At 43.0% G+C, this 15,398-nt stretch overlaps 1 protein-coding gene across 1 annotated transcript in view; it reads right to left on the bottom strand.

Annotated features, from left to right (window-relative positions):
- Positions 1-15,398, bottom strand: part of rimkla (ribosomal modification protein rimK-like family member A) — a 67,212-nt gene that overhangs the window by 22,978 nt on the left and 28,836 nt on the right. Inside the window, exons 3-6 of the mRNA XM_061783072.1 lie at positions 15,064-15,294; positions 13,863-13,949; positions 10,838-11,041; positions 5,624-6,122 (exon numbers count right to left, since the gene is read on the bottom strand). Of these exons, the coding sequence (XP_061639056.1) occupies positions 5,624-6,122; positions 10,838-11,041; positions 13,863-13,949; positions 15,064-15,294 (1,021 nt within the window). The remainder of the gene's footprint in view (positions 1-5,623; positions 6,123-10,837; positions 11,042-13,862; positions 13,950-15,063; positions 15,295-15,398) is intronic.

Here is a 15,398-nt window from a genome sequence, read left to right on the forward strand (position 1 = left end):
ACATAATTAGTAAGGGACATTCCTAGAAAGAGATCAGTGCCGAGATAATTTTGCTTTATTCGTTTTTGTACATACAGTTGTCATGTTCATTCTTAGTTTCTTACTTACGAGGTACTATGAACATGTAAGCATTTGTAGATATGTTTAGAAATATGATATACATGTTTTCAAAGGTGCCCTGCGACTGACTGGCGACCAGTTCAGGGTGTAATTCGCCTTTCGCCCGAAGTCAGCTGGGATAGGCTCCGGCGACCCTAACCAGGATAAGCAGTGTTGAAAATGGATGGATGGATGTTTTCAAAGGCTATTTTTGAACAATGCATTTTTGGACAAATTTGGTCTTTCATAATTTCATAAATGTCAGACAACTGGAATAAAATCTTGCTGTATCTCAGTCAGACAGTGGCAACACTACATGACATGTATTCCAATACCACTGTATCCCGTCTTTTACGATCACTGGGCTTTATCTTGTCAAAGGCGAAACCAGAAAACGTGTCACCTTTCAACGTGACCGGATACACCCGTTACCACAGCGACAACAACAACACTGGATCGTGTCAATGTATTGTGTGGAGGAAAAAAAAAACAAGATGTGGAAAAACGTATGGTGGATGTCACCGGTGCTCAGGAGATGACATTCATTCAAGGATTGCTTGAGGTATGTTCACGTATTTTTAAGACGATATGGCTCACAAACAGGCAACAACTAACGGTTGCAATGTTTGTGCGCATGAACAAATGTTGACAACGGGGACCAATAGGGATGTCACAATCCGATCACATGATTGAAAATCGGGGTCGATCACGTGATTTTCAGCTGATCGAGATCGGGTGAAAAAGATTGGTGTTATTCATTTTTTGAAATTTTAAAGTTTAGAAAGTGACAAAATAATCCAAAAGTACAAAAGATCTTGCCAAAGGGAACCGTAATAGCTTTGCTAACTTCATTCATTCATTCATCTTCTGTACCACTTATCCTCACTAGGGTGGGTCGTGGGCGTGCGCGAGCCTATCCAAGCTGAATCTGGGCGAGAGTCGAGGTACACCCTGGACTGGTCCCCAGCCAATCGCAGGGCACAAATAAACAAAAAACCATACGCACTCACATTCACACCTAGGGGGCAATTTAGAGTCTTCAATTAATCTGTTATACATGTTTTTGGGATATACCCAGAGAAAACCCAGAGAGGCACGGGGAGAACATGCAAACTCCACACAGGACACAGGCGAGGCCGGTTTGAACCCGGGTCCTCAGAACTGTGAGGCAGACGTGCTAACCAGCCGTCCACCATGCCACCTTTGGTTAACTTTTCGGAGTAATTTTAGTAGGGTATAGAGTGCCTATAATAGACACACGGAGACTGTGTGTGTGTGTGTATCTGTGTGCGCACACACGGTGTTGCACTGATTCTATTGGCCTTCTGCACCACAGTGTGTAGAAGGAGCGACGTTTTTGTCCCTTAAACTTGTGCAGGCTTTCAGACAAGTAAAATGAGAAAATTAGGATGTGCACTCTTTTTTTAATGCATTGTTGAAGTACTCTCGGTATCAGCAGAGCCTTAAAATCAAAGAGTTGGACTCGGGTGCAAAAAATATGATCGGAACATCCCAAGCGACCAAGTTGACAACGGCAGGCACGGGAGGCGATGCGCCAGTCACAATACTATTGGTTGACTTCAAAGTGCGCTGTTGTTATGTCACACTACATGGAAGATATCCCCCAGAAAATCTAACATGCTAGACTTTTCATATTGGCGTCGTAGGGCTTTCGTAGGGCCAAATCATTCCTGACAAAATATGTCGTGTCTGATCTGGGAAATTACCCACGATAGCTACAATATCGGGGCAAATATCCTGTAGTCTGATCTAGTCATTAACGGCTATAAAAGGGCGACCTAGACTGATGGACGACGCTATAGATGATTTTTTAAAGTGGACAAATTTTTTAAAGTTTGGTCATTTTAAAGATTTGCCATAAAAAAGGGGGCACGCTATTGTTAATATCTGTCGACACAGTAACTTTTGCTCAGTTCCAGCATTCAGCAAATGAAAATCAACTTGGGCCAGCCCATGAATAATTTTGCCGTTAACTGTATAGAGATATGTTTAGCAGACTTGTGGATGATGGATATGCGATAACATTGATGTAAACAATGTGGATTGATACGGGCGGCATTAAACTTCCAAATCAAGAGGACCCCAATAAGTGGAGAAAGTTCACCCATACATGTGCCTACACGGGTGACGTGACTCGCTTAATGGACGACATCACAGTAGTGTGTGTGTGTGTGTGTGTGTGTGTGTGTGTGTGTGTGTAGTGTATATCGGTGGAGCTACTGTGATTGCAGCGAAAGCTGCTGGGTGGTGGGTTTGGGCGATGTTGTTTTCCTGGAGTCTCGTGAGTTTTTAAGCTTTGGCTACACTCCACAAACTTCCTTCCGCCAACAAAAAAAGGAAATAAAAATCAGGCTTCACAGCGGTTTCACTTTTTGTTTTTACACATTATTAGTGCACACAAACCACTTGTTTTGTCTTTAAAAATAGCATAAATTAGGAAGAAAACAAGGAACAATACAGAAGAAACAAGGGGAAAAAGTGCATGTTAACCAAGGTATTCACCACATCTTATGATACTTTTTCCTCATTGTTGCTTGTTATGTTTTTGTCTGTCTCGGATATGTCTGGTATTTGAAGGTTAGATCCAGGCTGCTTCCCTGAGTTATCGACAAAACGCACAACAATGTCAACACCAAGGGCTACTTTAGTGGAACAAAGTCAGAATTTGATCGGTGCTGGGAATGGCCGCCCCTCCATGGCAGCAATGAGCTCTCAAAATCCCTGAAATCTTCCTGGGGAAAAAAAAAAAGGCCGAAAAGTATACTCTGTCTTGTGTTTGTCGTACTGTATATGAGGTCTTTTTTTTAATAATTAAACAAACAAACAAAAAACTCATGGACAGAGAAATTGACAGACCCCCCCCATCATAACAGCAACTACAACTGAAGCTAATATTTACAAAATAACTAGAGGGAAGGAACAGCAGGTTTGTGAGTGCAGCATCCTGCTTGATATGTGGTGTATTTTTTCCAACGATGTGTCATTCTGTAGCAGTGACAGGTCACTTGTTTTTGAGGTATATTTTTTCTTGCATGGAGACAAAAAAGGAAACAAATGCATCTGTTTGTCATAAAGTGCTAGACTTGAGGGAATTTTTCAAACTTGGCAGACTGTTGCTGCTGGTACAGCTAATTAAAGACACTACATACAAAAAAAAAAAAAAAACCTGCAAATTTTTTCAAGCTTGCAATAGTCATGAGGACTTCGTGTAATACTTAAAAAAACGTGGACATGAGCGTAAAATGCTTATTGCATCTTGGGCTTTACATTAGATGTGACCACAGTTGTTCTATCGCCAGTTGTTGCGCTTTGTTGTGTGCGTCGTCTTTTGTGCTGAATTGAACACAACTGGAAAATAAGCTCGGCCTAGGGTTGTATTCTACGGAGCCCCAGACATGACATCAAGGGAAACCCTAATTTTGCTCACAATATAGATATAATGTGCGCACAAAATGCCAATTTATGACCACAAATTAGTACTCTGTAAAAACCAACAAGGCCTTCTTTGCTGGCCTAAAACACTAACAGCACTGACCTATATTTACAACCTAAATTCTAATATTTGTTGTTATGTTTTTATTCTACTTCATTTGGTAGAGTGTCTCTTGGCTGCACTGCTTCCAGTGCATGTATCTGGATGTTAGATTTTTTTTCTCCAATCAGCATTTAGCCTTTATGTGTTGCCCTCATAATCTAATCTGCCCAGGGCCTTCAGAATCAGTAGTGCTCGCCGATGTAACTTGAACTGCATTAGCAATGGCACTGTCTCGTTAACCAATCAGATTTCAAATTCGCCTCATGGGGCCATCGAACTGGCCCACAGTAACGTCAGCATTTATCTGTCTTCTGATTGGTTTGTCGCACCAAAAACTTCACAGTTGCAGTCAAAACACATCTGTAGCGAGGGGCTGTTAAAAGATTTAATAATCAGCATCTCTGGTGGGTGTGATGTATTTAAATGATTTTTTAAAAACGTTTTTATCATGTTATTAAAAAAAATATTCTGAATTGCTCCTGATGATGTACATGGTACAGTTACAAGCTATTATATTGTGTTTTTGTACAGTAAGCTATTGATGGTCTCTATAAATGCAGCGTGACAGTGGTGGTATTAGGTGGATGATTAAATTGAGTAAATCCCCACTGAAGGCCTAAGTACCAAACGCACTACCTGCCAGTGAGACGTCCCAGCTGTTCATGGGAATGATATTAAACCTATCCATCCATGCATTTTCTGACCCACTTATCCTCACTAAGGTTGCAGGTATGCTGGCGCCTATCCCAGCTGACTTTGGGCGAGACCCTAAACTGCAGGGCCCAACTGCAGGGCACGTAGTCTAAACAAACAACCACATTCAAACCTACGGACAAATGAGAGTCTTCAATTAACCTACTATGCATGTTTTTGGAATGTGGGAGGAACCTGGAGTAAGACACGTCTAAGAAGGAACAGCCCCCAGCTCCCAACCCAAAAAAAAAAAAAACCCTGCTAGGGTTAACCCAAACTGTTTTAGGGTAAGTGTCAAAATCAAGGCTCGGGGGCCAGATCTGGCCCACCACATCATTTCATGTGGCCCACGTAAGCAAATCATGTGCGTCTACTTCATGTTCTTCTGTACCAAAATTTCATATTGTCTTAACCTTTAATAACGTTAGGAAATGACAAGCGTTTTAAAATAAGAAAGTCAGGCGTGATGCTGGCAGGCGGATACGTTTGGACAATTTTCAACTGTAAGAAAACCACACAGATTTACGAAAATTGGGTAAAAATTTCTGCAAACATTTTTTCAGAAATTAGGGGATAAGAAAATCGAGGTTTCACCGTATATGTATTGATATGATGAGGAAATTATACATTTATATGGTTCCACAGTCGGCGGCACAGTGGATGACTGGTTAGCACATTTGCCTCACGGTTCAAATCCCAGCCTCGCCTGTGTGGAGTTTGCATGTTCTCCCCGTGCCTGCGTGGGTTTTCTCCGGTTTCCTCCCACATCCCAAAAACACACATGGTAGGTTGATTGAAGACTCTAAATTGCCCGTAGGTGTAAATGTGAGTGCAAATGTGAGTGCAAATGGTTGTTTGTTTCTATGTGCCCTGTGATTGGCTGGCGACCAGTTCAGGGTGTACCCCACCTTTCACCCGAAGATAGCTGGGATAGGCTCCAGCACGCCCGCGACCCTAGTGAGGATGAGCGGTACAGAAAATGGATGGATTCCACAGCCATAACGGGTCTCTGAGGGAACCCATAACTACAATGTGCCCGCGACAAAAATGAATTTGACGCCGCTGCTTTAGGGTGTTAAAACCGAGCGGAAGCAGATAGAATACTTCAATTAGCCCTTAGGACTGAGAGGGAGTCAGGGGAGCAGCCTCAGATCTTTTGGAGGGAGTTAGTATGAGGAAGAATTTCTGTTTTTGCATTCATCCACATGTATTTGGAAATGTGTGTGTGTGTGTGTGTGTGTGTTTGCTAGTGCATGCAGGCGGCTTGCATCTCACTCAGTCAATAGCTTGATCTCGTTGGCGAGTAGCGTGTTGAAGTTGTAGGCCGGGTCGGGGAGGCCCGGGCCTGTGGCTTGGCAGGGGGGTGACTGGGAGGGCTCGGCCAGCTCGGGGTCGCTCTCGCTGGAAGTTGAGCCCACACTCATGTTGCACACAGCCTCGGGCAGGGAGCCCCCGACTGCGGGCACGGGGCACACCTCTGGCTCGCTGCTGGTCTCGCTGGTGCTCGACACCACCGACAGCAAGGACATCTTACGAGTGAGACGGTTGGGGAGCATGGACAGGGCGTAGTCGGCGACGATGCCCGCCACGTCCATGCCGCATGCTTGGTCAAAGGCGATGAAGCCCACGTTGGCGTTGGCCTCACACACCACAAAGGAGCCGTTGTTGAGCTGCAGGAGGTCGATGCCGCACACATCCATGCCAAGGATGTTTGACACCTCTGTGGCCAGCTGCTTACCCTGCTCGCTCAATGGGCACATCATTCCCACGCCACCTTAATGTCAACAAACACATAAAGTCAATGTGCGCCACGTTCAAAACATGCATCATGACACATTTCTCCCGTGCAAAATTAATAAGGTCCTCAATAGGCAGACCCAGATGCCTTTGTATGTACTACTACCAAAATGTTTAGTCCATTTTCTAAAGCCCATCTTCATTAAGGTCGCAGGTCACCGGAAACTATGCTAGTTCACTTTGGGCGTAAGGCAGGGTACATCCTGGACTGGTCCTCAGTCAATCCCAGGCCTATCATTAGAAGACCCACAAAGACAATTATGCCCGGAAAGACGAACTTCTGCCATTTGGGTTTGAAGAGTTAATTTTGCCCAAAAACCTTCAAAGATGAACAACTTTGTTCCATGGCTACCCAATGAACCACTTATATGAGACAGATGGGTGTGTTTCACTCACTGCGTGTGGGCATTCAACTCAACATAAAACATGATTGACTCAGCTCCACAATGCTTAACTGTAGATGTGGTAACACTGCTCCTGGAGCTCCTGTCTACTTCAAACTCTGTATACAGGAAGTCCTCGATTTACGAACAAGTTCCGTTCCTACGCTGGCGACGTAACACGAATTTCTGCGCAAGTCGGATTTCACCGGATGTGTGAGTGCGACGGGACTGCGCAGGCATCATCCGGCGGGACTGTGAAGGAGGAAGGAGTGCGAGCGAGTATGTACAGTAGTGAGTGTCGTGACGGCGACCGGGGAAGAGTAGCGATTAGCGCAGGACCCGTTGACGTTGAATGTGCAGAGGAGCTAATAAAGCCATTAAAGCAGCAAATCGGTGCTTCGTGCCTTTATTGTTGCCGCCGCCGCCCAGCTCAGCTGTGCTACGAGAGAAGGGAGTTAACCCCTGCGTCTCCCGACCACAGTCAGGTGACAGTAGCAGGAAAGGTTAACACTTGGTATAAAGAAACTCAAATACATTAAAATAAGAAAATAAGATGCTGTACTTACCATTACTGCTGAGAGTGTGAAAAAAGGAGGGCGAAAAAGGCAAAGATACTCCAGCCGCACAAACACAGACAAGCACTATGCACTAGCTAAACAGAAACACAATGGTGCTGGGACAAAATGGCGGACGAGGCACGGGCGTCGTAAAGTCGAATCGCCGTAGGTCGAGTGCGTCGTAACTCGAGGACTTCCTGTACTTGTATCAAATCCTCCATCCGGCAGCAACTTTTGCATAGGAAAGAATTGAGGGGTTGCTTGCAGCTTCAATTAGAACTTGTATTTTTACAAATTCTTCCTGTTTAGTGTGAACAGCTCAATGTTTGTATTGTATTTGGCAGTCAGTTGGTGACAACATCAAGACCCTGATACAACTTCTCGCTATTTTATCTGAATAGCCCTAATCTAGGATCTCGTGGAATTTCAAAATTACACGCAGCTAAAGTCACCTTCTGGGGATTAACTCTGCGTGTTTTGCTTTTTCTTTGGCTTTTTTGATGTGATAACACACACAACCAGAAATTATGTATTAAGTAATTAACATGTCTCTATCCTGGCTGCTTAGTACAATATGACTTAGGAGTCCAGCTGTGTTTGATTATACTTATTGGACTTGATAGGAGGCAGCACGGTGGGCGACTGGTTAGAGCGTCAGCCTCACAGTTCTGAGGTGCGGGGTTCAAGCCCCGTCCCCGCCTGTGTGGAGTTTGCATGTTCTCCCCGTGCCTGCGTGGGTTTTCTCCGGGCACTCCGGTTTCCTCCCACATCCCAAAAACATGCATTAATTGGAGACTCTAAATTGCCCGTAGGCATGACTGTGAGTGCGTATGGTTGTTTGTTTCTATGTGCCCTGCGATTGGCTGGCAACCAGTTCAGGGTGTACCCCGCCTCCTGCCCGATGACAGCTGGGATAGGCTCCAGCACGCCCGCGACCCTAGTGAGGAGAAGCGGCTCAGAAAATGGATGGATGGATAATAATATCTGGACAAGTGTTTTAATATAAACTGTTGTTGTGAGTTAAGAACATTCAAAATTGTTATGCATGACATCCCAACCCACTTTCAACAATCACAATTTAAGTTTCATATACCAACCCGATTCTTCACTTGTGTGACAGTTAAGAGTCTTGAAATATTACTGAAAAATTGTAAATTAGTAAAGGTGACCCTGGAATGGATTATGTTATGTCCTATCCAATTACGGCACAGGTGTCAAACTCAAGGCCCGGGGGCCAGATCTGGCCGGCCGCATCATATTATGTGGCCCGCGAAAGCAAATCATGTGCTTGAACTGCCATGATTGCTAAAATCTGGAGGAAAAATTAAATTTTCATATGGAATAAATATTTCAAACCATGTTTTGGTTACCAAACCTCTTTTTACAATACAGTAACTTAAACAAAGTATTACCCTTGAATTTCGATTTCCAAACTATTCATCAATCAATTTGTTGTCTATGTAATAATATAAGGAGGTGATTCAATATTTATATGATTTCAAAATCTTAACGGCCCTCTGAGAGAAACCATAACTACAATGTGGCCCGTGACACGAATGAGTTTGACACCCCTGAATTAGGGGGTCAACCAGCATCCCAGAATGGACTGTGTTCAAACTGTTAGATTCCGCTACGAAATAAAAAACGTGAGAAAAGAAGATTTATGAAAACGAAATTTAGGGTAATTTAGAAAATGTAATGTCACCATATCCTTGTGCAGTCAAAAACATACGTTATATAAACATTAATAAACTGATGATGACTGACCCAAATATGTCACAGTGCATTATGACTCCAACTGTACTCAAAACTGCTCACGCTCTGACAGTGGAAATCACTATGCGTAGCTCAGAGGGAGTTATCCAGCATCTTGTGGTATGGTTTCAGTGTATCAGTCCTCAATATATGTGGAACATACAGAGGGTCGAAATTCAGGCCAGCCTTGCTGATCTGGCCTTCCTTCCGAAAAACATGTCATGGAGCAGATGGCTCATCATGCTTGATACAAGAATTGGAAGGGTATGACTGTTTCTTATTGTCCTCATCAGAATGATGAGAGCCGGGTGGAAAAGAATTAGATTTGAACAAAACAGAATTAAACCTCCTGATCAATATTCACCAAGCCTTAACAATAATCAAGATGGGAGAGTTCTCCAAGTACTTTTTTAAACAGCTATTATGGCTGAGCGAATAATAAATTTGTACTTGGCAGGAGTGATATTTCGGACCCCTCTAGTGACTATTTTTCAAAAAGTGATTTGCAAGTTTAACTACCGCTATGAAACGAACAACATGAGTGGAACCATTCTGACATTCGTTTCAGTATATAAATATGATCACGTTTTATTTTAAGGCCACACATATTGCCCACCTCTCCCAGGGACCATGTTACAAATTATGATCACAACTTGAAACAGAACTCAGTGCATTATAAAAGTAACAATGTCTTGCTTGGGAGCCAACGTACAGAGAAGATCTGAAATTAATCCCAATCTCCTGGGATTGCGATTTTGAAAATATAGAAAGTTACCATATCAGAACCGTAGTAGAAGAGTGAGCAAAAATCTATCAAAATGACAACCAAACAAAATGAGAGCAATGGTAATATTTTCTATTTACCTCTTTCCAGAAAACTAATTTGACTTTGGTTGTGCCACGGTAAAAAGTACTGAGATGTGCATTACACTGCTAGGAAAATTTTCCACTATGAGAAAATAACAGAATGAAGTTGATTCTATGTTATCACAAACAATGCATTGCTGTTTTTTGTTGGCACTACAAATACAAGATTAGTGTGCATGTCGGATTGGTTTTGTGGAAAACATTTAGCATAGCCGCGCATCTCTGGCAAATGTACAATGTTGAATCGCCAGTGCAGGAATTGTCTTCAGCCTCTCCTGCTTGACTTCAGCCTCTTTTCTAGTTTGAGGAGTACTGCAATTCAAGCTGATAAGGGGGAATTTGTGGCATGTGGATAAGTCAATAGCACACAATGCATTGCGCACCAGCAAGCCCTGATGCTTAAAACTCCTACACTTGGGGCAGAACTCCACTCCGAACCCACTGAGTGCAATGTGTTGTTTTGTGTCAGTGAACCAAGACCTTATGTTTGGATGTACTTATACTCATTATAGAAACTGCCCCGGTCACAAGTCGATTACTTACGTAAGTCAACAGTACTACATCTGACAAATAGCAGAGATGAGATCCTGAGACATCCTCCATGTCTGCATCTTGAAATTATGTCCATACAAATAATAAACAGAACCACTAACCAGAGGAAAGCCTGGCGGAGTCCACCATGAACAGGTGGGACTTACTGTAGATGATGCAGACCAACCGCCAGCTCTGAATGTACAGGGACGGAATGACCTGTAAAAGCAGGCCTCTGACTTTGGAACAACTCCCACAAGGCATCGAAAAAGTATATGAACAAAAACCCATGTACCCTCTAGCGTCTATAGGATGGTATTATATCTAGTTTTTCATGACCAGGAGAGACAATGCATTGTCCTTCCTGAATCCAAGATTTGACTCACGGCCTGACTCTCTTCTCAAACACAGTCGCAAAACACCAAGAGACTTGAGGTATTCTATATAAATCCCGTGTCCATCCCCCACTGGCACCATGATTCCTTCCCACAGATATCAACAATCCCAGTCCGAGCGATGGACATCCTACCTTTAAGAACTGCTCTATTGCTCTACTGTCGCATTGCTGGTGTTGCAGGTATAGCTTGGGGAATGCCTACCTAGGGAGCAGTTGCTCTGCATGCGTCCATCGGTGGAACAGCGTAGCATGGAGCCGATGACCCTGCCACCCACCAGAACTACACGAACATCACGGCCATGTGACTCCTTGACATACTCCTGAAACAAGTAGGGGGTGTCATGACGGATCAAGTGGCACAGGTCGGTCAGGTGGTGTTTGTCCCGTGCCAAGAACACAGCCTTGCCTGGGGAAAAAAATAGGACAAGATACCATGACATTTTTATTAAGGGTAACCAGACCTTTGGTATTGACAAAAAAGTGATTAGACATTTGAGGAACCACTAATTGTGGTTTGATATCTTCCTCAAAATTTTCTACCTAAATCTGCTGACCAAGTCTTTTGTAAGTTCCCCTTCCCAAAAACATTAGGGTGCTTTTCTTAGGAGCAAACAAATGCTTCTCACAGAGGCAAGAAAAAGTCTGTTTTAATTAACACTTCTTCTTGTCACGCCCTCTGACCCCTAGCCCACAAGCAGGGACAAATCATGTGATTGGTGAATGTGTATGTGAGTGTGTACATGGTGTCTAACTGACAATCCAAATATGATGACAAGGCAGTACTTGGCTAGCGCAACTCAGTGAAAAGCATGACCCTGCACTTCACGTGTAGAAAACAAGGCAAGCAAGAAATAACTGCCATGGTATAGGCTGCACTCACGGCTGGCAAGTTGTACTGTGCTCAAGCACGCAGAATTTTGACATTCACTTTGTTCATTGATTAGAGTCTTAGCCTTATACGCTTGAGTAAAAATGAAACAGAGAACACAACATAGACCCTTAAGACAGGAGCGCTGAAGACATACAGTGTCATATCATTGTGTGACATACATAAATGTGCTTGGGCACGATTAAATATGGGCCAGTGGGAGACTTGAGAGTGAGTGAGGAGTAAACATTCTTCAGCATAGAATAGGACAATTGACCCAACAGGCCCTTAGAACCCTTAAAGAGCCGGACTTGGGAGAAATCCCCGTCCCTCTCCCGTCCGCTGCTGGCTTGCTCTCACATTGCTTTTTAAGCATTTGGGCCATGGCCTGTTTAGGCGTGTCATCACTTTATTTCACCTCGCTGCATTTTGGCAAAATGTTATTAATCATGATACATACATAAAAGCGAGCTTGTGCGTGTGTTTGACCAAGCGTGCCGTGCTTAGTTTTACTCTGAATTATGTGGGGTTTTCTTTGATTTTATCGTGCAAGGTGGCTATTACTTTGAATAACTGGCAAGATGAGCGATTACATTGATTATATGATAGCACATTGCACACACTGCGTGACCGAGCATGTTGTGTTATTTTGTAGACGCACCAGTCATTTGTATTGTGCACTGTGGGAATTATCATGAATAACTGATGAGTTGGACAATGGCATTAATTATAGGACACGTGGGGATGTCTTTTTCAGTTCCGATACGATATCGTTATTGCAGCCTCTAGTATCAGCGGATACAAAAAATTGATCCGATACGATATCAGCATGAATAATACACACTTTTGCTTATTTTGTGGTACGGAATGATAGAAACAGCTTCAATCAAGTGATATTACTCAAACAGTTGGAACAATTGTCAGCAACAGTACATATGACAAAAACCGATCCATTTATTAATTTGTGTTTTATGAAGTTTAACCTTCAACATAAGAATATACTACAATTGAATAAAATTAAAAAAAATTGAAAACCCTGACAAATAACCTAAAGCGTTAGAGCGTCAGCCTCACAGTTCTGTGCCCTGCGATTGGCTGGCAACCAGTTCACTGTGTACCCCGCCTCCTGCCCAATGACAGCTGGGATAGGCTCCACCACGCCCACGACCCTAGTGAGGAGAAGCGGCTCAGAAAATGGATAATGGACAATAATAACAGCGGATATGAGAGAAAATATGAAGAAAATATGAGAAATCCTGAAAAGTAACTAACAAAACAAATAACAAAAATATATATCTAAATTGCAACATAACCACTGCTTAACTTAAAAGTAAAACAAAAATAAAAAATAAATTGGAAAACTGACAAATAATCTAAATGAATAATAAATAAAAATTATACTTTAAAAGTGCAAAATAATAAATCTTGACATATATTTTTATTATAACTCGTTTTTCACAGAGTTTAAAGAATATATGGCAGAGTATTGTTATATTGCCTGTCTGTAAGCGGTTATAGAGCGTTTGTGTTGCAATATTTATTATTTTCAGACATCTCAAAGATCGGATCTGGACACCTCCAATATGTATTAATTTCATGCAAGGATGGAAGTGATAGGTTGCATTACAGTAACTATGTGACACATCTTTATTGTGTGCACATGTGTGTGTGCATGACTATTCATGCTTGACAACTTTTCCAAGTCTGTCAGAGGAGGGGAAGCATCAGCGCATTCACACTAGCCAAATGTGGTGTCAAGTGGGCTCAACCACAGCACAGATTGCTGAATACAGATAGTTTAAAGTGTTTCCCTTCATTGTTAATGTGTGAGCTAATTAATTAACCAGCCATTTCCCATGGAATTAACATTTTAGAAATTTTAAGTTGAACCTTCAGTATGGAAGAGGTAAGGACAGCTACACATCAACAAATAGAAAAAGTTGGGTTCTGACTAACGGCTGTTTTGTCCAACAATACACCATGATGGCGGGCTGGTCCAGCCACTGCCCATTGTTGTTGCACACAATGTCAAAGCCAGTCAAGTGTTGTTAACTATGAATGCCAAAGGGCAAACAGGTCAGCAGACATTGTGGCTGCTTTGGACGAGGCCAAAATATACATACCAAACTTTTCCCCCCGACCACCTCAAGTGAATTAAGGACAAATGTGTTCACTAGGCTCAGTAATGGTTAACCAAACAGCAATAAAAGAGGTACACTTCTGTCCCATCTTTGTTGCAGCACCTACTCATTGAAAAATCTGCCAATGATTTCGATACATGGCTAGTGAGTTTCCGGTTGCCTCCATTAAACACATATTTGCACGCCGATAACAGGGAACAATCATGCATCTGTCTTACCTCTGTGTCCCCGTGCGTTCTTCACCACCACTGGGTAGCCCAGCGGCTCTGCCTCGTCAATCATCTTTCGGAAGTTGTCATGCCCACCTGAGAAAAACCCACACACGCGCGCAGGCACACACAAACGGCACAGGAATTAAATGTGTTAAAAGGAACATCCTTTGATACCGGCGTTTATACATTGCATCTTACTGAGCAAGCAGGGTGGGGGGAGGGAACGACAACAGTTGCTATGGCAACAGAATTTATTCAAAACAGCAGGGTTGTGCCGTTGCTACAAGCGTGACATTGGAAGGGAGCGGTCACCGTCATGCTTCTGATTTCAATGCATTTGCTCATAGGGTGAGGCTACAATGTCTTAGGAATATCAAAAAGTAAATTGTTAATATCATTAAACATACTGTAGACCCCATGTTTAATTCACTCCTTGTTTTCACGTCTGTAAATCTGGCATCCTTTCAAGGGAACAGATGTGATCCACTCGGTCACATGGCGTTTTCCAGACACACTGATTCACATGTTTTCCATCAGAAAGAGAGCGAGAGAATTAGAGAGAGAAAGAGAGAGAGAGAGAGAGAGAGAGAGAGAGAGAGAGAGAGAGAAGGGGAATGGCGGCAAATGGACACCAAATGTTGGACAACCCCTGTCAGAGGCTCCAGAGGCAGGGTGCAGCGGGACTGTTACATAAGCGCTGTATCCATTCCGCATGGATTGCCTGGACTACACCAAAGAGAGACCAATGGAATGTAGGACAAAAATCTCTCTCGCTAGCCCCCCCCTTCCGTCCCTCCCACCCTCCCCCAGCCTGAATCAGTGTTTTGCTCCCGTAAAAATTGAGGGTTTCATTTATTTATTTATTTTTGTAAAAGGGATTTGTGGGGCACCTTAATACCTTATAATTCTAAAATCAATCTGATTGGAGTCCAGTCTGAACATCTTGGAACCAGAGAAGTGTCTTGGCTGAGAAAGTATAACAGCTGTTTCGTTCTAGAAAACCTTATTTTTTTACTTGATTAAAATCATTCTGCAAACCTCATGTATTACACGCACACACAATATTTTCCGCAAAATAAAACGACAAATTTTTGTATTTTTTTTTTTAACACCCAACAGTGTTCATGTAAATGCCTTTTTCTTTTCTTCCAGGTTACTTAAGTAATGTACTGCTAAATGAAATAAATCATGTTAAGGCATAGCTTACCGTAGGAGAAGGTGTCAGGAAGAGGTACGCCATGGCCGGCTAGCTCTTGAAAGGTCCAGAACTTGTTGACACAGTTGAGAATGGCCTGAGGACGGTTGATCAGCCGACAGCCCATCTTCTCCAGGTGGCGCAGCACGGTAATGTCGCTATCTGACTGCACCCATGGCGTGGGCACCCGCACCACCACCACCTGTGGATAAGATGTCACCGTTTCTTGGTCCACTTGCAGGCCTGCAGGGTAAAAGAGATGAGGAGTCATTTGTTGTGAAATAGTCAACAGCATTTTTATGAGTGAAGCTCAACATTTCAGGTTCCTTGAGTCTGATTTGGACCTA

This window comes from Phyllopteryx taeniolatus, chromosome 1 (assembly GCF_024500385.1).
Source record: "Phyllopteryx taeniolatus isolate TA_2022b chromosome 1, UOR_Ptae_1.2, whole genome shotgun sequence".
Lineage (NCBI taxonomy): Eukaryota > Metazoa > Chordata > Actinopteri > Syngnathiformes > Syngnathidae > Phyllopteryx > Phyllopteryx taeniolatus.